We start from the raw sequence: 20,389 nt of genomic DNA on the forward strand, positions 1-20,389 counted from the left end.
AGCGCTTAGCCAGGAGTAACCCCTGAGCGTCACAGGGTGTGGCCCAAAAACCAAAAAAAAAAAAAAAAAAAAAAAACTCCCATTAGTGAAAGACTACTATGGAAAACAGATTTAATAAGAGGCAAGTTACCCATTTCTCAATTATATTATACATTTGTCAACTTATGTTTCTCTCATATTCATATACTAAAATCAAATAAGGGACACAAAATTAACATTGAAAAAGTATTACATTGAAAAATAAACTACTTTAGGGGCCGAAACAATAGCATAGCAGGTAAGAGTGTTTGCCTTGCACGCAGCCAATCAGGGTTCAATTCCCTTGCATACCATATGGTCCCCTGAGCCTGACAGGAATGATTTCTAAGTGCAGAGCCAGGAGTTACCCATGAGCATCACCAGATATGTCCCAAAAAACAAACTTAAAAAATACTAAAAAAATAAAATAAACTATTTAGTTATTATATCTGTCATTACCAAACTAATCAGACCAAGATCAAAAACTTATGTAATACTCAGAGAGATAGCACAACGGCGTTTGCCTTGCAAGCAGCCGTTCGAGAACCAAAGGTGGTTGGTTCGAATCCCGGTGTCCCATATGGTCCCCTGTGCCTGCCAGGAGCTATTTCTGAGCAGACAGCCAGGAGTAACCCCTGAGCACTGCGGGGTGTGGCCCAAAAACCAAAAAAAAAACAAAAAACAAAAACAAAAACAAACAAACAAACAAAAAACCTTATGTAATACTAATGCACAAGAGTGTGTGAACTCTATATTACCTAAATAGTTGAGGACTCTAAAAATATGGGAAAATAATAGCCATTTTAAAATATAGTAACTAGGGGCTGGAGAGATAGCACAGTGAGTAGAGCACTTGCCTTGCATGTGCTCAATCTCCAACATCCCAGCTGATCTCCAGAGTCTGCCAGGAGTAATTCCTGAGGGCAGAGCTAGGAGTAACCTCTGTGTAGCCCAAACCCCCCAAAAAATCAATAAGTAAATAAAATATAGCGAATAAATAATATGCATTTGACTGAATATCCTTTACATATCCTTTTATAAGACCCAGAGCAAAGATTAAAATAAATAATTCTAGCTCTCAACCACTATGTATTATAGAATATTATTCCAGACAAACAAACAGAACAAAAATAAAGTTTCAAAAACATTTGCATATCATAATCTCAGTTTTAAATAGGTTTGAACTGCACTTGGATGGCTTTATATGGAACATTAATGCTATTACTTGAAGTAGCATGGTACCTGCACTGTTTTCCAGGTTTCAGCTTGCATTTTTTCCCTTCTGGCTGGTTTGCATCGTAGCAACATTCATCTTTACACTGATCACTATAGCCACAATCACACTCTTCACCTTCCTCTACCATTCCATTTCCACAAATAGGTTGACCAGATTCTGCAAAAAATAAACCAGACAAAGTAAATACAGTATGCATACATTTCTTTTACTTAAAATTCACAAACTGCTGGATCAATAGTTGAGCAGGTAGGACACTTGCCTTCTACATAGTTGAATGGGGTTCGACCTCTGGCACCAACACATATGGTACCCTGAGCAAGGAGCTAGGAATAAACCCTAAGCACCACTGGGTATGGGCCCAAACCAAAATAATTTTTTTTTCAAAATAATTTTTGTTTTTATTTATTTTTTAAATTTTTATTTTATTATTTTATTTATTTGTTTGTGTTTTTGTTTTTGGGTCACACCTGGCTATGCTCAGGGGTTACTCCTGGCTATCTGCTCAGAAATAGCTCCTGGCAGGCACAGGGGACCATATGGGATGCCGGGATTCGAACCAACCACCTTGGGTCCTGGATCGGCTGCTTGCAAGGCAAACACCGCTGTGCTATCTCTCCAGCCCCACAAAATAATTTTTTAAATAAAACTCACAAATTCTTTTAAAACTCATAGCACAGGGAGAAAGGAAAACTAATGCATAAAAGAACAGAACAAACCAGGGATCTGAAAACTTTTTAAGTCTTTGATTTTTTTTCATCTACACATTAAGAGAATTAAAACTGATGTTCCTATCTAGAAGTGCTATTCTATTTAAGGTATGCCATATTAAGCATTATTAAGCAATGACTATAGTTTGGATATAATACAAAAACAAAGGGATTCATCAATTGGGGGGGAAAAATCCTTTTATGTCATATAAATTTCCTAGTGGGTCCTAGAAGAACAGCTCAATCCTGATTGCCCTACTTGCAAGCATATGGAATTCAAGTCCCCAGTAAGCACAATCCTGGCAGCTCTGCTGTCTGTGATCCCTGTAATGTATCAATTTCCATCACACTCAGAATGGCTGTGTATGTGTGAGAACCACAGAAAAGGAATACAACCCTTCAAGGGCACCTCAATTAAAAAAAAAACGCACAAAAATCACAGCCACTCTTGGTAATAAGCACAACTTGGGTGCCTTGATTAAATTCAAGACCTGGTCAAATCCAGCAACATTTAAAGAACACAACTTTGGTGAGCACCACAACCAAGTGTGCAAGTACCACAACCTGATGTGTGAACACAGCAAACATCATGGCTAAAAACATCCACACACCACATGTCTACAAACCAGACATATCAACTTTTTTTTTTTTTGGGCCACACCTGGCGGTGCTCAGGGGTTACTCCTGGCTGTCTGCTCAGAAATAGCTCCTGGCAGGCACGGGGTACCATATGGGACACCGGGATTTGAACCAACCACCTTAGGTCCTGGATCGGCTGCTTGCAAGGCAAACGCCGCTGTGCTATCTCTCCTGGCCCACATATCAACATTTAACAACAAAAAGAAAGGGATAAGAGAAAGTAATTGAAATTTGAACTACACAGAGAAGTAATAAAAGCGATGAATTCTCACAAAGGAATCACTTATTTAACTTTAAAACTATTAATGACGTAAAGAGCTCCATTAAGCATATTAAATAGTCCAGGTCAAATTTAAAAATTAAGAAATTTTCTTCTTAAAATCTAAACATAATACCATTATCACATCTAATAAAATCAACAATATGCCTAACAGTATCTAATAAATAATAGCATCTAAGAAACACATTTTTCTTTAAAATTGATTTATTTAAACCAAGCCAACTAAAGCTTCCCAAAGCTACTCCCAGGGCCCATCGTTGTTTGTTGGTAGATTTGTGTTTTTAAGTTCTTTTAATATACAACAGATTTCCTCTTCTTTATTTTGATACTATTTATTATAGAAATTGGGTCATTTTATCCTTAGAATTTCCCAAATTCTATTTGATTCATCTTAATCAATCAGTTTTTTTTTTATCTCAATCGATTTTTTTTTAAATGTACATTGGTTTTGCTCCTCCTCAAGATCAATTCCCTTAAGAGCCCATGTATTGTGTGTATCTTTTGTATTCCCACAAAGCTTATCCATGCTGGATAATTTTAGAATTAAAAAAAGAAGGGGGTGGGGGGGCGGTGAGGTGGCACTAGAGGTAAGGTGTCTGCCTTGCAAACGCTAGCCAAGGAAGGACCGAGGTTCGATCCCCCGGTGTCCCATATGGTCCCCCCAAGCCAGGGGCAATTTCTGAGCGCTTAGCCAGGAGCTGAGTATCAAACGGGTGTGACCCAAAAAAACAAAAACAAAAACAAACAAAAAAATACAAAGTACAAGCTGGAAAAAATCTATATAAAATGAAGGAAGTCAGATACTAAAGGACAAATACTGAATGATCCCATTTATATAAGGTACCTAGAATAAGTAAATTCCGAAATAGAAGATGAACTAGAGGCTATCAGAGGCTGTGAAAAGGAGAGCAAGAATTACTGCCTTAATACCTACAGGATTTGTTTGGAGTGATAAAAAAAGACTGGAAATACATAGGGATGATGGCAAAATATTGCCTATATACCATGTTACATATTTAAAATTATCTACAATATAAACTATGTTATATTTCTTTTACAAAAATAAGGAAAATATACCATAACAACTTTATTCATATTAGCATATACCTGAAAACCATGGCAATCACCAACAGCAGAGAGGCCCCACAAAGACATCCATAAATGGTATAATTGTGCAACATATACAATGTAATACACTACTCAGCAAGAAATAGGATCAAAACACCAATGATGAATCTCTAATTTTTATGCCTTCTACAAATCATATGATTCTATTTGTGTGTGGTTCAATAAAAACTTGAATAAAGTTTAAATAAATAAAAAACATTTTAAATAAAGGTGAAATAAATCATAATAGTGGTTGCCTCTGGGAACAAGTTGTGGGTAGTTTTGTTGGGAAGGGAACCAGAATTTTCTGGAGTTATATAAATACTCTATATCTTGATAAGTGTTTAAGTTAAAATTATAAATGTACTTGTGAAAGTTCATATGATTCATACATATTACATATGTAAATACATAATTCCTTTTATAATACGCACATTTGAACTGTTTAAGAATAATGTGTAGGGGCCGGGCGGTGGCGCTGGAGGTAAGGTGCCTGCCTTACCTGCGCTAGCCTAGGAGACGGACCGCGGTTCGATCCCCCAGCGTCCCATATGGTCCCCCAAGCCAGGAGCGACTTCTGAGCGCATAGCCAGGAGTAACCCCTGAGCGTTACCGGGTGTGGCCCAAAAACCAAAAAAAAAAAAAAAAAAAAAGAATAATGTGTAAATCCATATCATGTGAAATAAAAAATATATGTGAGGGACAGACATACAAATAAATATGTGATAAAACAAATATGTCAAAGTATTAACAATTATGAAACACAGATACATGATTTATTCACTACATAATTCTTTTAAACTTTCTGGATGTTTGATAATTTCCATAACATAATATGTTGGAAAGATATACATACCAACAAAACAGTTGTTTCTCTTCTTCTCAAGAACTTGACTTATATTTCTAATACTACAAAGTGAAAATTTATTGTTGTTAAGTTTGTCCCCAGATGTTGCTCTTGCATACATGATGTAATTGCCGTTTTCTTTTTGGCCTAAATTCTTAGATTCTCCTGGAGTGCACTCTGTTCCAGAATCATGCTGTCAAACAGAATTTAGAGTTATTTAAACAGGAAGGAAAATAAGGTTTTCAGGTCATCTGATTAAATATAATTTTCTCATCAAATGAACAATGGAAGTTTGTGAATTCTCCTGCAGAAAGGATATTTCAATTGAGGGGGAAAATAATTTGATGTTACAGCATGAAGAAAACCAATTTGCTCTATGAGTACCACTGTCTTTGAAGAAACAAAAAAATAAACATCAGTCACAACAATATTTTTTGCAAGTAGAAAGCAAAAGAAAACAAATAACCATGACAGTCTATTAAAAGTAAGCTCACTCACATGGGGAAAAGGGGCACATACCAGATGGCGCTCACAGGGGTTATTCCTCACTGTGCTCAGAAATCACTCTTGGCAGGCTCAGGGGACCATATGGAATACCAGGGATTGAACCCGGGTCAGCTAAATGCAAGGCAAACACTCTGCCCGTAATGCTATGGTTCTAACCTCACACCCACATGGGGGGTGAGGGGAATATGCCACACTCAACCAAACTCAGCCAAAGGAAGTCACACTCAGCCAACCTCAGTGCTCAGGGGCTACCTCATGTTCAGAATTTAGAACATAAGGTACAAGGGGTTGAACCTAGGCCTAATGCACAAAGAATATCAATAAATCCAAAGTCACATATACCTTGGAGGTGGATTGACAGCATAGCGGGTAGAGCATATTTGCCTTGCACGTGACCAACCTAGGGTCAATCCTCAGCATCCTAGGCATCCCATATGTTGCCCAGAGCCTGCCAAGAATAATTTCTGAGCATAGCTGGGTGTGACCCCCCAAAACAAAAAAAAAAACAAAATAAAAGGGGGGGGATTCTCAAAAGTGTACTTGGATAAATCATGTACCAGGCACTATTCTAGGATTAAGAAATTCAGAAGTGAATAAAATAGATAAAATTTCAAGCCTTTACAATTTCTGGCATTGTTGCCTATTTTTCTTTTCCAATCACAAACATTCTTTATCCATTTCACTGTGATCCAGTAATTACTGTATTTTCACATATAAAGCTAAATATTCAATACTATATGCCTGAAAATGTATTTATAAGCCCATATTCAATTAAAATTGTTTTCAACCATAATCATTTACTTTCATTACAGACAACGACAAAAAATGATGAAATTACACTACTTTTTTAAAAGCTAAAAGTTAGGCAATACTTACTGGTGATCCAAAATTATGTCCAACTTCATGAGCAAAAGTAATGTGAGAAACTTTCGGAGGTACATGAGACCCGTAGTTCTGAACAGTAATGATCCCAGTATTCAAGGACTTCCTTTTACCATCGGAATAGAGCTTACTTTTTTCACAGATTCCTCCAGAGCTTCCTAATTCAGAACAAAAGATGGCTAAGTTAACAACTACTTTCCTCCAAAATCAATATTCATCTTGTATTTAAAGTTCAAAATACAACAGGTATCCATATAAACCAAGCATTTTAAAATGACTTGGAATAAGATTTGGGAGTCACATAAAATAAAATGACTTTATTTTACACATACACATAAAGTTTCTTTTACAAATCAAAGTATCCCCTAATTTTCACTACAGCTAACTGAGCATAGTATTTAAATATGTTAAATTTTTACATACCAGTATTTCACTGAATAAATGTCTATCTACCTATAAATACACAGCCGTCAGTGTCTGGGAGGATAGTGATGAGGAAGGAAAAGGGGGAGGCGGACAAAAGGGCATAAACTTTCAGCTAGTAAAATAAATAAGGTCTGAGCATCTAGAATTTCCTGGAGGGTTATTCTGTTTAAAGAGAGATTTTAGACTTCACATCTAGAGTTTTTGAATTAGCAGATCTGGGATGGATTGGTGGTTACATTTCTATCAAATTTCGAGGTGATGCTGATACCTCTAGTCCAAAGAGCACACTCTGTGGACTCGCTATATTAATAGTACATATGTAGATATATGTATTTTTTAATCAAATGAACCCACCAGAAGAAGAAATGGGGCCAGAAAGTTAATAGAGTTAATACAAAGTGGGGTTAAAGAACATATATTGTAAACCACCAATCCGTTTGATCCCCAGTATCACATAGGGTCCCCCAAGCAACAATGTTGATTCCAGAGCACAGACCCAAAAGTTCTGAGTTGGAAGAAGAATATTATAAACATGTTTGAAAACCATCCAACTATTCAAAGGGGAAAGTTTTGTAATACAAAGTTATAAAATATGAACTATCAGAGAAGATAGATAATTCAATGGGATGAATGCAAGCTCTGCATAGGGGAAGCCCTGGCAGCACAAAGTCACCTGAGCAGTGCCAGGAATGACTCTCAAGCACAGAGCCAGGAATAGCCTGAGTTCTCCCACACGTGCTACCTCGCCATCCAAAAAAAGAAATATAAGAAAAGAAATCAAGGGACAAACGTGCCAAAATACTAAACTATGATATATTCAGCCCATTGTTGGATGCCCTCTGTGATGCTGTTCTGAACTGCCTGGCAGACAGCACTCCAATAGAACCATCTGTTCCGAGCTGCCCTATACAGTGATTGCACCAGGGATTCCCCTTGAGGCCAAAAGCTTTAAAGACACCCAACACACCAGAGTTGCCATGGGGGCAAGATGGCATAAAGAGAGGCCTCATCTTTCCTCACCCAGGATCAAGATTCTTAATGGTGCTTGACCTTGGGCCATCCCTCTTCCCTCAGAGATTTCTGGTTATAATACCTATCAATACTGCCTTGCTTCAGGGCACTCTTAAGCCCCATTGTTCAGACAGAGCTTCTCCCCAGTGCCTCACCTACCCCCACCATGTCCAGTTACTCTTCAGATTTTCCAGTTCCTCTTTTGGTCTTATATAACCACTGTTATAAGAGAATAAACTGTCTCAGATCATCAGTCTGGGACCCGTTCTCTACCAGGCATGAGATGGGGAAGCATCCTCGGTCCTTGAATGCATCCTGAACACACCAGGAGGAAGAAGTTGACCCTTGTGGCCAACAGGGTCAGCACAGCCCATGACATAAAACATGCACATTAAGAATACCAGGAAATTAAACCCAACCACAAACATGTTTGTAATCATGGTGCTTAAATTTTGTTTGTTTGGTTTTTTGGCCACACCCTGTGATGCTCAGGGGTTACTCCTGGCTATGCGCTCAGAAATCACTCCTGGTTTGGGGGACCATATAGGACTCTGGGGGATAGAACCATAGTCTGTCTTAGGCTAGTGCGCACAAGACAGATGCCTTACCGCTTACGCCACTGCTCCAGCCCCTAAAGATATTATTTTTTTTAAAGAGAAAAAATAAAACATGAAAGAAAAACGTTTTGGGTACTGTAAAATAGATACTGTTGGGATTTTAATGGGGAAACTCCCAAAAGGTGGTCAGGGTACCTGAGGACCACACCTGGCAGTACTTTCACTAAGACCCAAAGAACTAACTCTGTGGTGCTGGGAACCACTAGGGTCAATCCCACAAGGGGTAGAACCTAGGCCAGGTGTCTTAACCCTTTTCTAACTCCCTGGTTCATATATTCAAGGTAAGTGTTTTTTTTGGTAGTGAAATTGCACCCCTTACACTCCTACTATTGATTATTAAAAGAAAACAAGTCATTGAGGATGTGGCTCAAGTGGTGGGAGTACATGCCAGGTAGGTGTAAAACCCTGGACTTGATCTCCCTATTAGGCAAAACAAGGTGTGACCGTAGAGGCCTTAAGCAGGCCTTATGACAAAATAAAAAGAAAGGAGAGGGGGAGAGAAACACCACAAAAAAACATGAAACACAGAAGCGCACAATCAAGTACAGTACAATTAATGTCAAAGTGTACAGAGAAAGCCAAAGAATAAATGGGTACCAGAAACAGAAACACCTATCTCACCTTGGATAAAGCAGAAACTAATTATTATAAAGACAGAAATAATGCCAAAGAAGAAATTACTGCATGTAGCTCAAATGAAAGACTAGACCACCAAACTCTGTGACAAATTTTAAAGTCAAAGAACCTGGTTTTCACAATTCAAACAGTAGGCTTCTATTTCTCTAACCAGGCTATTATCCATTTCTCACCCCCTTGCTATAATGAAAAGGGTATCAGCCTATCCCAGTTACCCAAGATAGCTCAGGACCAAGATTGATACTCCAGCAGGGAATAGGCACAGGCAATATAATCAATGAAGCTTTGGGCTGGGCTACTTCACTTCCTTCCCACTGCTGCTCCAGTGCAGGTTTCCTTGGCTCTTTTTCTTACTTAATCTTACTTCATAACAAAAGCAAGACACAAGTCTCCCACCAGCAAGACTATCTTTAAATTTTTATTTTAATTGATGTTTACTTTTTGCGTAAAATATTTGGTGTTTGGGGTTCGGAGAGATAGCACAGTGGTAGGGTGTTTGCCTTGCACGCCAGGAGACCTGACATCCCATAAGGTCCCCGAGCCTGCCAGGGGCAATTTCTGAACACCAAGTCAAGTGTAACTCCTGAATGCAGCCAGATGTGACACCCCCCTCCAAAAAAAAATGGTGTTTTAGGTTTAAAACAAGTACCAGATTTGTCACAAATATTTCAGCTACAAAATAAAAAAAAAATTTTTTTTTGGTTTTTGGGCCACACCCGTTTGATGCTCAGGGGTTGCTCCTGGCTATGCACTCAGAAATCGCTCCTGGCTTGGGGGAGCATATGGGACTCCGGGATATAGAACCAAGGTCCGTCCTAGGCTAGCACAGACAAGGTAGATGCCTTACCCCTTGCACCACCACTCCGGCCCCTCAGCTACAAAATTTAAAAAATTTTTAAATGTAAAATTTTAATTTTAATTTTAAAAAATTTTAAAATGTAGAAATATATGGCTATCTCTCCATTAGCACTCATCTATTTTCCCAGTTATGTTATGATCCAAATCTTGCCTAATCCTGATCATATAAATTAAGATAGTGTACATTTATCGCTCTCTCCTGTGTTTTATAAAAGTCTCTCTGCCCTGAAAATTACTTGTATTTCAAATGCTTGGTCAAGATATAGTTAGTTAAGCTAGCTACCTGAAGGTGCTCCAACCCATGCCAGACCAAGAACACCATCATCAAAATCTCGGTCTGTGAAGACATAGGCCAAACAGTAGTCATCATGATTCTGTTCTGAATTCAATTCCAGAAACTTCTCCACACCAATGTTTGGGAAACGAAAGGGATTTGTAGAGTCCTTCTCATCAGCAGTTGTGTTGATCTAAAATCCAAACAATAATTTAAATAAGTTAGCATCTTAATATTAAGCTTCTGCTGATCTTCATCTGTCAAAATGTTTGAGTCCAAAGGAAATGATGCCTGAGTTAAGGTTTCTTTCTAGTATTGTTCTCACTACCCCATTCCTTAGTTGATCACAAGAAAGGGGAAGAGAGGGGAAAGAAGGATGAAAGACGGGGAGGGAGGAAAATAAGAGGGAAAGGAAACTTCATGTTAAATTTCAGAGCAAGTGTTCTTTGAATTCACAAACACTGAATGCTTGGGAAAGAAAAACATGTTCTTTCAAAACTTCTAATAAAGTAGTTTCTTAAATTTAATTATCTAAGCAAGTCTTCTTTAGAGCAAGTCTCCACATATGGTAACAATTATAAATGCTATAAATGCTAGATTTTTGCAATTAAAGAACATAAACTAGATAATGAACACAAAACTATCAGTTGAGCAAACAAATAATTTCCTTGATTCTCTTGCCTAAAGAAAGAGTCACAAGTTAAGCCAAAAAAAAAAAATTCAAGATCAAATTTCTTTCCCTGGATAAAGCACAAATTTTATTTTCTTTTAACAGCCAATTTATGTCTCTTACTTTCAAGTTGAGTTCCTCTAAAATATTTCTTTGGCTACTTAGCTACTATGCTCCTGGTACAAGTTCCTACTTCATAATATAAAAAATAATCAGCTTTGAGATTAAATTTATACTAAACAAAAAAACTCTTTTATTAACCCTATCTCTCCTTTCAGAGATATTCTATCCTTTGAGACCCCAGGACAATTTGATTCTCCCTAAGTAAGACAAAATGACATACAAGACTGCTGATTTTCTTAGAAGAGAGTTTTTATAAGCATCAGCAATCTTCATTCTATTGGTTAAAAGGAGAGGGTATAAATGTTGATAAAATGAAAGCTACAGATCTTGGGATCTACATCCTTCAGTAAAATCAAGGGGCTTAAGTAAAACCCCAAATTATTGTTAAGGAGCAACTGCCTATGGCCAGATTTCACAACTAACTTATTCATTAACAATCTGTCCAAAATATCTTAGTTATAGTTATCTAACAAGCATCGTATATACTATAATCTCTGAGATACACCAAACATAAAACTCCCTGACACTTACGTAATATTGCCTACAAGTAAAATTAAACTTTTAGTTACCTATGTTAAAAATAAGATGGTTAATGTTTAAATATTTTGCTGATATAACTAAAATTTCAAATCATTTAGTTGATCACAATCTCCAACAAATACTGAATTTTTAATCTCAGTTAAAAACCTAAAAACAACTCTACATACATTTCTTTATAATGCAAATAAACTACTCAAAACACTGCTTTCACTATCATAAATTTACTACTTTCGCCACTTTACCTTTTACTGTTCTGCCTACTAAACAGCAACACTGACATCACTAACAACTTCTACATGCCCTTTTAGATAAAGGCTTATATTACTCTTAAGATACAGGAACATAAATGATTATGAGTTACAAACAGTATTTCACCTGAAAACACATATTCCTTCATACTTCTAAAAGTAAGAGACGCCATTTCAGCTGTGTAATTAAATATATGTGCTAAATTGTAGTCAATAATATTTTAAGAATAAAATAGGAACACAAGTTTCAAACTCCTAAAAGCTAATATATACTAAAAATTCACATTTAGAAAATGTTTCAATTAGTCCTATTTTGTAGGTAGGACAATTTACACCATTAAAATGAAACTGTGGGTCTGGAACACACAAAACGCAATCTAAAGTTCTCTGAAGTTTCAGTTGATAGTAATACATGTAATAAAGATTTCAAGGTGGGCCCGGAGAGATAGCACAGTGGCGTTTGCTTTGCAAGCAGCCGATCCAGGACCAAAGATGGTTGGTTCGAATCCCGGTGTCCCATATGGTCCCCCGTGCCTGCCAGGAGCTATTTCTGAGCAGACAGCCAGGAGTGACCCCTGAGCATTGCCGGGTGTGGCCCAAAAACCAAAAAAAAAAAACAAAAGATTTCAAGGTCAAATTAGTTTTTTAAATTATGAGTTCTCTCCTGAAGAACTTTCAAAGCTAGAGATGTTAGTATACACTATGAATTTTCAGGAGCTTTTCTAAATTCTTATTTTATGTAAAAACTATCAACTCCTCCCAATCCTAAAACACTAAACAGAGCACATCCTGGCATGAGAAAAATCTTAAGAAATAGAAAAGTAATAGCAAGGTGGTTGAGATGTCAAGCAGGGAAGATGTAGTGTTACTGAAAATAAGGGCTTTTCTACTGGCACGTGAATCAAATCCATACTAAGTAGTACTACTCTGCCTCTCTACTTTACAGTTCAGTCAAATGGACTTAAGAGTTCATTCCCCAACACCATCACACCATTTTTAAATCATCAAATATACATGTTCATGTGTAAAAGAGTTAAAGATAACTAGACCAGTTTAATTTAATGTAACCTATGCATATTTTAATGTAAACAACTTGATTTCTTTAAAATGAAGTATATGAAATGCAAACATTTTTCTTTGGTAAATATGATGCTTATTGTCCCTTCCCCCCTTTATAACTTCAATCATTCAAATTCCTTACTCTTATGCGTTTCACCATAAAACTGATGTTACGAATTCCAGAGAAGTCTGTGGTCTGGTAAATTGTGTCAATCGCTTTAACATGACTGGAAATCTATCGATTTAAAAAGAGAAGAACATTTTAGAGGCAATGTTGAAATGCAAAAGAAAAAAAAAACTAAAAAAAGGTTTTGCTGTTTTCCAAATCAAGAACTTATCATCTTCCACCACTTCAAACTTAAAAATGTTTATGTCATAAACCAGAAACAAGTATGAAAAAGATGAGCATACTGGAGCTGAACAGAGACTCTATATAACTTTTCCACACTCTTTTCTGACAGAAACCAAACATGCAGAGTGTTCTATCATATAAAACTTGACTCAATCCATCCTACAATATCATACATTATATCACACTCTATTTATCCTGTGACTTCTCTAAGAGTTTCCCTGACTGTTCCTAGAAGAACAGTGCAGTGCCTGCAAGTATGTGGCCATGTGACTTAATTTCCAGTGTTGCCAAATGTTCCACATGTGATCCTGCAGCGCTGCTATTTAAGCCTACTATGTCTGCAATCCTTGCAGTACAAAGGATTCTGGCAACAGTATATCTAGGTTTGGATGAGCATCACAAAGGAGGACAACCCCTGGCAAGCACAACTAAAAAAAGATGCACGAGTGACAAAGCCAGGAAGTATGGCACTTTGTGAGCACATTTGTGAGCTCTTCAGCAAGGAGGACCAAGCAGGACAGTCAGAACACACATGTGTCAACTGAAGAGTAACCTTCAGTGAGACTTGCAGTGCAAGCATCACAACTAAAGGAGTGCAGGTGTTAGGGAGCAGTCGCAAGGTCCAGTATGTGAGCACCACAACTTTGACCCCCAGCAAACACATCTTTAAAAAAAAAAAAAAATGTGTGAGCATCCACAGTAATATCCACAACAAGAAAGTGGGAGGGGAAGGTGGCGCTAGAGGTAAGGTGTCTGCCTTGCAAGCCCTAGCCCGGAGTCCCATATGCCCCCCACCCCAAGCCAGGAGCAATTTCTGAGCACATAGCCAGGAGTAATCCCTGAGCGTCAAACGGTGTGGCCCCCCCCCCCAAAAAAAAAGTGGGAGGGAATGAAACTAAAAATAAGGCTGGGAGAGAGCTCCATGGATTAATTCACATGCTTTGTGTGTGGGAAGCCCAAACCTGGCACTGCAAGGAAACTAGAGAGCCCCTAGAGTGGCATATAGGGAGCCAATGTTGATACAGGGAGTGAGTGGCCACTGAGCACCACCTAGGTGGTGGTCAAAAACAAACCAAAATGTCCTGAAACGTTTAAAAATAATTTCCCTCATAATATGATAAAACTCATTCTCCAATTTCTTCTGCTGTACTAGTAAACATCTGCAAGTTTTGCTGAACACTTGTTACATACTATTTTAGGTGCTAGGGAAATGGCAGTAAGATAGAAAAGTTACCTATAAGTTTACAGATTTATTCTTGAGGAGAAAGGAGAAATATTGATATTAATAAAATGTTTCATTTTTGTTGGATTCTAGGAGATAAACATAATGCCAAAATACAAAACACTTTTTACCTCACTGACTCCCAATTAAACTATGCTTCTAAATCATTAAACAGAATAGAACCTTTCTAACTTTTAATATACAAGACTCCTGAAACCAATTATGGGAATACATATATATGTTTTAAAAAAGTACTTTCAAAGAAACTACACACATATAAAAATAATAATTATGATCTCAAAAGTAAACCTCAACCTTCCTTCCTTCCTTTCCCTCCCCTCCTCTCCTCTCCTTTTCCTTTCCCACATCCAGCTGTACTCAGTAAAAGAAGGAAAAAAAAAAAAAGTAAACCTCAAAAGTAAAAGTAAATATCAAAATTGACAAACACTAGCAAATAAAGTTCAAATAGTGCTGATTAGATCCATCATAAGAATACGAGGTCTAATCCCAGGCTGGCCTAGAATTCTTAATTAATCCTCATTGCTTCTACTACATGCTAAATGGTTTACATATTTTCCCTCAGGTGATTATCTTTGTACTCAGTGTTCACCTTGACTTTGCTCTCTCTTTACCTCTTTTATATCTTTACCCATTTTTACCTTCCTCAAGTTTTAGGTCTTCTTTAAACTTTAAAGTTTAAAGGCATCTCTTCTTTACTCCTGACTGGATCTTTAAGAACACTACTTCTTACCAATTTTTCTTTACCTTATACCAAATTGCTACTCATTTTCCTCTTCACATCAACTTAAATTTATTTTATATAATATTTTAATCTCCAAATACATTATGTTGTTTTGTTTGTCATCGTCCCCCCCCCCATATCCCCTGGGACCACATCCAGCAGGGCTAAGGGCTGACTCCTGGTTCTGTGCTCAGCAATCATTCTAGGGCTGAACTGATAGCACAACAGGTAGGGCATTTGCCTTGCACACAGCCAACCGGGGTTCAATCCCCAGCATCCCATATGTGCCCCATAAGCCTGCCAGGCATAACTACTGAGCACAGAGCCAGAAGTAACCTGAGCACCACCAGATGTGGCCCCAAAATTAAATCATTCTAGGCAGTGCTTGGGGGACCACATGTGGTGCTGAACATTCAGCGAAGATCAGTCATGCACAAGACAAACACTTCACTTGCTTTACTATCTCTCTCTAGCCCCCCTCTATATTATTTCTAAGTTGAATCCCATCCCATTCCCCCATCTCTTAAAACACATTCTGCTTCTGTCAATCTAGTCAATGTTTTAACCCTTATAAAACTATTCAAAGCTTGCTGAAAGATTATAAAATGTGGAGCCTAATACAGGAATTAAGGCATTTGCCTTGCATGCAGTTGACCCTACTTTGTACCTCAATACTCTACATAGTCCCTGAGCACCTCCAGGAGTGCTCCCTGAGCACAGAGCCATGAGTAGCTCCTAAGTACGGTCTAAACACTGTTCCAGTACCCACCTGGCCAAATAAATAATATGTATTATCAAATGTTCTAATAACTAAAAATCAACTATGCTTTGTGGTCTTTTTTTTTTTTCTTCCAGAACTGAGGCATAACTGACATTCTAAATGGCATTATTCTAGTAAAAATCAATACTTTTCATGGTCCTTTTTTCTACAATTAGGCATAATTGAAGAAAGGTATTTTAAATGTACATTATGACAATCTGATATACAGACACCATGAAAGGATTTCTCTCATCTGCTTAATTTCTTGTAGTCATACTCCTTGATAACTTTGTTTTTTTTTTTGTTTTTTGGGCCACACCCGTTTGACGCTCAGGGGTTACTCCTGGCTATGTGCTCAGAAATCGCCCCTGGCTTGGGGGGACCATATGGGACGCCGGGGGATCGAACCGCGGTCCCTTCCTTGGCTAGCGCTTGTAAGGCAGACACCTTACCTCTAGCGCCACCTTCCCGGCCCCCCTTGATAACTTTGTAACATAACTATTAGCTACACATTTTTTTCTTTTCTTTTTTTTTTTTGGGGGGGGGGTCCACACCCGGCAGTGCTCAGGGGTTACTCCTGGCTCTACGCTTCAGACATTTTTCTTTAAAACATGTTTTTTCCTCGGTTAATCCTCTATTAACTTTTCTTATACCTTGGTAACTGTTTTTTCCCCCCATTCTCCTCACTAGGAAGTAATAGTATTCCCTAATATTTTAGGGAGGGAGAACTTTTTTGGGTCACATCCAATGACACTCAGGTCTTTTTTTTTTTTTTTTTTTTTTGGGTTTTTGGGCCACACCCGGTAACGCTCAGGGGTTACTCCTGGCTATGTGCTCAGAAGTTGCTCCTGGCTTGGGGGACCATATGGGACACCAGGGGATCGAACCGCGGTCCGTCCAAGGCTAGCGCAGGCAAGGCAGGCACCTTACCTTTAGCGCCACCGCCCGGCCCCGACACTCAGGTCTTATTCCTGGCTCTGTATTCAGGAATCATTCCTGGTGGGGGCCCAAAGGACCATGAGTTGCCAGAGATTAAAACCAGGTCACCCAAGAAATAGGCAAGCACCCTGATCACTATAGTATCTCTCCAGCCTCTGTTATTCCCCAATTTATTCCACTTTGATTTCCTTCTCTTCCTTTATTCTCTTCTCTGATTTTGACTATGTTTCTTCTACCTTTCATTTCCATGGAAAGTCAAAGACTAACCTCTCATAAATTCCTGTTCTATACTTTCAATAGCCCAAAGGAATGACCATCTCATATATGTCTAAAAGTATGCTTCCACACCACCATCAAAATGAGCTCATCATTTATACTAGCGGAACCGCCAATACTTTTATTCTCATCCTTTAAATCAAACTCTCACATGTTATCTTCAATGTGACAAACATTTTGAAAATGCAGACTTTAAAAAGGGTTGAGAAGATAAAATGCAGTAATTAAGTGACTTAGAAAGTGCTAACTAAAATGGTAATACAGAATAAGAAATACTTCTTGAAGAAAGAATCAACTATTCATCTCTCCTTAAATTAACAAGTGTTGGGTTACTGATCCTACCCTAATCAATAATTGTGCCCTACCCTAGGGTGTGACCTGGTAATAGTGTATTGAATTATTTCTTACTTGGCATTCTGCTCCCACCCTAGGGTGGTACCTGATTCTTGTGTATAAAAGCAAGGGTTTGTGGAAGGCTAGGGCTTTTTCTGGGGTTGATTTTGGGGCTTTTGCTTCAGCCTTATCCACTGAATAAAGCTAATATCTCCTGAAGCCTGACTGCCTGTGAGTTTTCTACCTGCCGCTATCACCTCAGAACCGCTGGCTGAACAGGGTGACAGACGCGTGGTCCGAGCTAGAGAAGAAAGACCTCATCCTCCATCCCACCATCATCCAGCCCCATCCAGGGCTGACTTGTAACATAAGTAAAATTTTTAATTAAGAAAAATAAATTGGGGCCGGGCGGTGGCGCTAAAGGTAAGGTGACTGCCTTGCCTGCGCTAACCTTGGACGGACCGCGGTTCGATCCCCCGGTATCCCATATGGTCCCCCAAGCCAGGAGCAACTTCTGAGCACATAGCCAGGAGTAACCCCTGAGCATTACTGGGTGTGGCCCAAAAACCAAAAAAAAAAAAAAAAGAAAAAGAAAAAAAAAGAAAAAGAAATTAAAGAAATTAACAAGTAAAATTAACCCCTATTTCAAAGCTATAGCACCATTCATTCTTTCACGAAATTATTTCCTTTGCATGTTATGAATGACAATAACCTAATATTACATTTTTATCAGATCACAATTCAAAATACGCATTCCTTCCAAAAAGAAAGATATGTACTAACTTTATAGATTTTAAAAGAAAATAGAGCTTACATATTTCAGTGCATGAGAATTATTAAAATGGTAGAAAATTAAAAATACCTGAGCAATCACAGCTTCTCGTGTTCCGTAGTACTTATAAAACAGGTGATCAGTCTGAATATATAGTTGGCAAGTATTCTTTTCAGCTAAAGTGGTACGTTTTTTCCTCAGGAGTTCAGGGCCATTACTGGCATTTTCTTCTTGTGATTTCTATATGTCAAAAATAAATTCATTTCTGATCATTGCCGTATTTCATTAATAGAATTTTTATAGTTAAACTATATATTATAGACAATTTCATGTCCTGCTTTATTATGCAACATCATACAGTAAAAAATATTTGTCTTCAGAGATTGGAGAAGTTGTACAATGTGTACTTGCCTTGTAAACAGTCTGGTGTACCATAGGCCAAGTTGGTCCTAACACACACACACACACACACACACACACACACACACACACACACACACACACACACACACACACACTTCAAAAAGCTCATATTTAGTCTTTTAAAATTTTACCAGACAGATGAGTATGCGGTGAGGTGGGCAGGAGGAATGCCTGATGGAATTAAGGAACCACAACTACCAGGGATTGAACCTGGAAATCCCATATATGCATTTCAGAGCACTGTCTTATCTCCCTGGCCCCAGATCTTTTTTAATTCAAACAATTCTTAAACTTTTAAACATTTTTAAAACATATCTTTCAATAAGAAAATATTCCATAATAGTTTAATTATTTTTACACCTTATCTCTAATAGATAAATACTTACCCAAAATTTATCTCTGAATTTGGAGCCTGGCAGACATGTCAGCAACCCCCCAGTAAGCAGACCCAGCCCACAGGAAAGAGCCAGAGGAGCGTGCCACAACTGAGCACTCTACCTAGTCAATGAATCCCAGCAAGAAATGTAGAAAATACCACACTGCAACCATGACAATGGTAAAACAATGCAGTCCTCCACCATGCTTAGACAATAAAGATGGTAGCACCGATGACCAAAATAATACCAACTACGTATTAGCCTCTCAGATAAGGACTTTAGAGAAGAAATATGGAGGATGTTCAAAGAACTCAAAGAAAACATAGAACAAAATGAACGTGCTGGGCCCGGAGAGATAGCACAGCGGCGTTTGCCTTGCAAGCAGCCGATCCAGGACCAAAGGTGGTTGGTTCGAATCCCGGTGTCCCATATGGTCCCCGTGCCTGCCAGGAGTTATTTCTGAGCAGACAGCCAGGAGTAACCCCTGAGCACCACCGAGTGTGGCCCAAAAACCAAAAAAAAAAAAAAAAAAAAAAAAAAATGAACGTGCCACAAATAAAAATCAAGAGGACATGAAAGTAGAAATGAGAAAACTTCAAACTAAAAGAATAGGGCTGAAAAACTTGGTATGTGAAAATCTCACTGGAAATCCTCTCCAACAGTCACAAGGGTGGGAACAGAAGAATCAGTGAGCTGAAAGATGAGATGCATAACAACTCCATATAACAGAAGAAGTTGGAAAAGGAACCTCAAATTAAATGAGCAAACAATAGAACCATCCTCAAAGAATGTGAACAGACAAAAATAGAAGTCTTTGATGAACTCAATAGAAACAATATAAGAATAATTGGAGTCCCAAAGACACAGGAAGAAACCCCCCATGAAGTATCAACAGTCGAGGACATCATTGCAGAGAAACTCCCAAAGCTAATGAGTGCATTCAACCAAATCCTGCATGCCTGAAGAGTACCAGCCAAGGGATCAAAGGAAAGCAGCCCAAGACACATCTTAGTCATAATGACAACCCTAGAGATAGGAATACTGAGAGCAGCAAGATCAATACAGGAAGTTATATTCAAAAAGGCATCACTAAGATTTACAGCAGAGGGCCTGGAGAGATAGCACAGCGGTGTTTGCCTTACAAACAGCTGATCCAGGACCAAAGGTGGTTGGTTCAAATCCCGGTGTCCCATATGGTCCCCCGTGCCTGCCAGGAGCTATTTCTGAGCAGACAGCCAGGAGTAACCCCTGAGCAAAGCCGGGTGTGGCCCAAAAACCAAAAAAAAAAAAAAAAAAAAAAAAGATTTACAGCAGAGGGGCCGGAGAGAGAGCAGAGTGGTAGGGTGTTTGCCTTGCACATAGCTGACCCAGGACAGACCTTGGTTCAATTCCCAGTGTCCCATATGTTCCCCAAAGCCAGGAGTGATTTCTGAGCGCATAGCCAGGAACGTCACCAGGTATGGTCAAAAAAAAAAAACAAAAACAAAACAAACAAACAAACAAAAAA

The 20,389-nt window shown here is 38.4% G+C and overlaps 1 protein-coding gene across 1 annotated transcript in view; it reads right to left on the reverse strand.

Moving 5' to 3' along the window:
• The window catches only part of ADAM10 (ADAM metallopeptidase domain 10), a 96,146-nt gene that overhangs the window by 14,824 nt on the left and 60,933 nt on the right, over positions 1–20,389 (reverse strand). The window contains exons 5-10 of the mRNA XM_049773656.1: positions 18,173–18,322; positions 12,829–12,921; positions 10,056–10,239; positions 6,219–6,382; positions 4,845–5,028; positions 1,261–1,411 (exon numbers count right to left, since the gene is read on the reverse strand). Of these exons, the coding sequence (XP_049629613.1) occupies positions 1,261–1,411; positions 4,845–5,028; positions 6,219–6,382; positions 10,056–10,239; positions 12,829–12,921; positions 18,173–18,322 (926 nt within the window). The remainder of the gene's footprint in view (positions 1–1,260; positions 1,412–4,844; positions 5,029–6,218; positions 6,383–10,055; positions 10,240–12,828; positions 12,922–18,172; positions 18,323–20,389) is intronic.

Source organism: Suncus etruscus, chromosome 5, assembly GCF_024139225.1.
Source record: "Suncus etruscus isolate mSunEtr1 chromosome 5, mSunEtr1.pri.cur, whole genome shotgun sequence".
NCBI classification, from domain to species: domain Eukaryota; kingdom Metazoa; phylum Chordata; class Mammalia; order Eulipotyphla; family Soricidae; genus Suncus; species Suncus etruscus.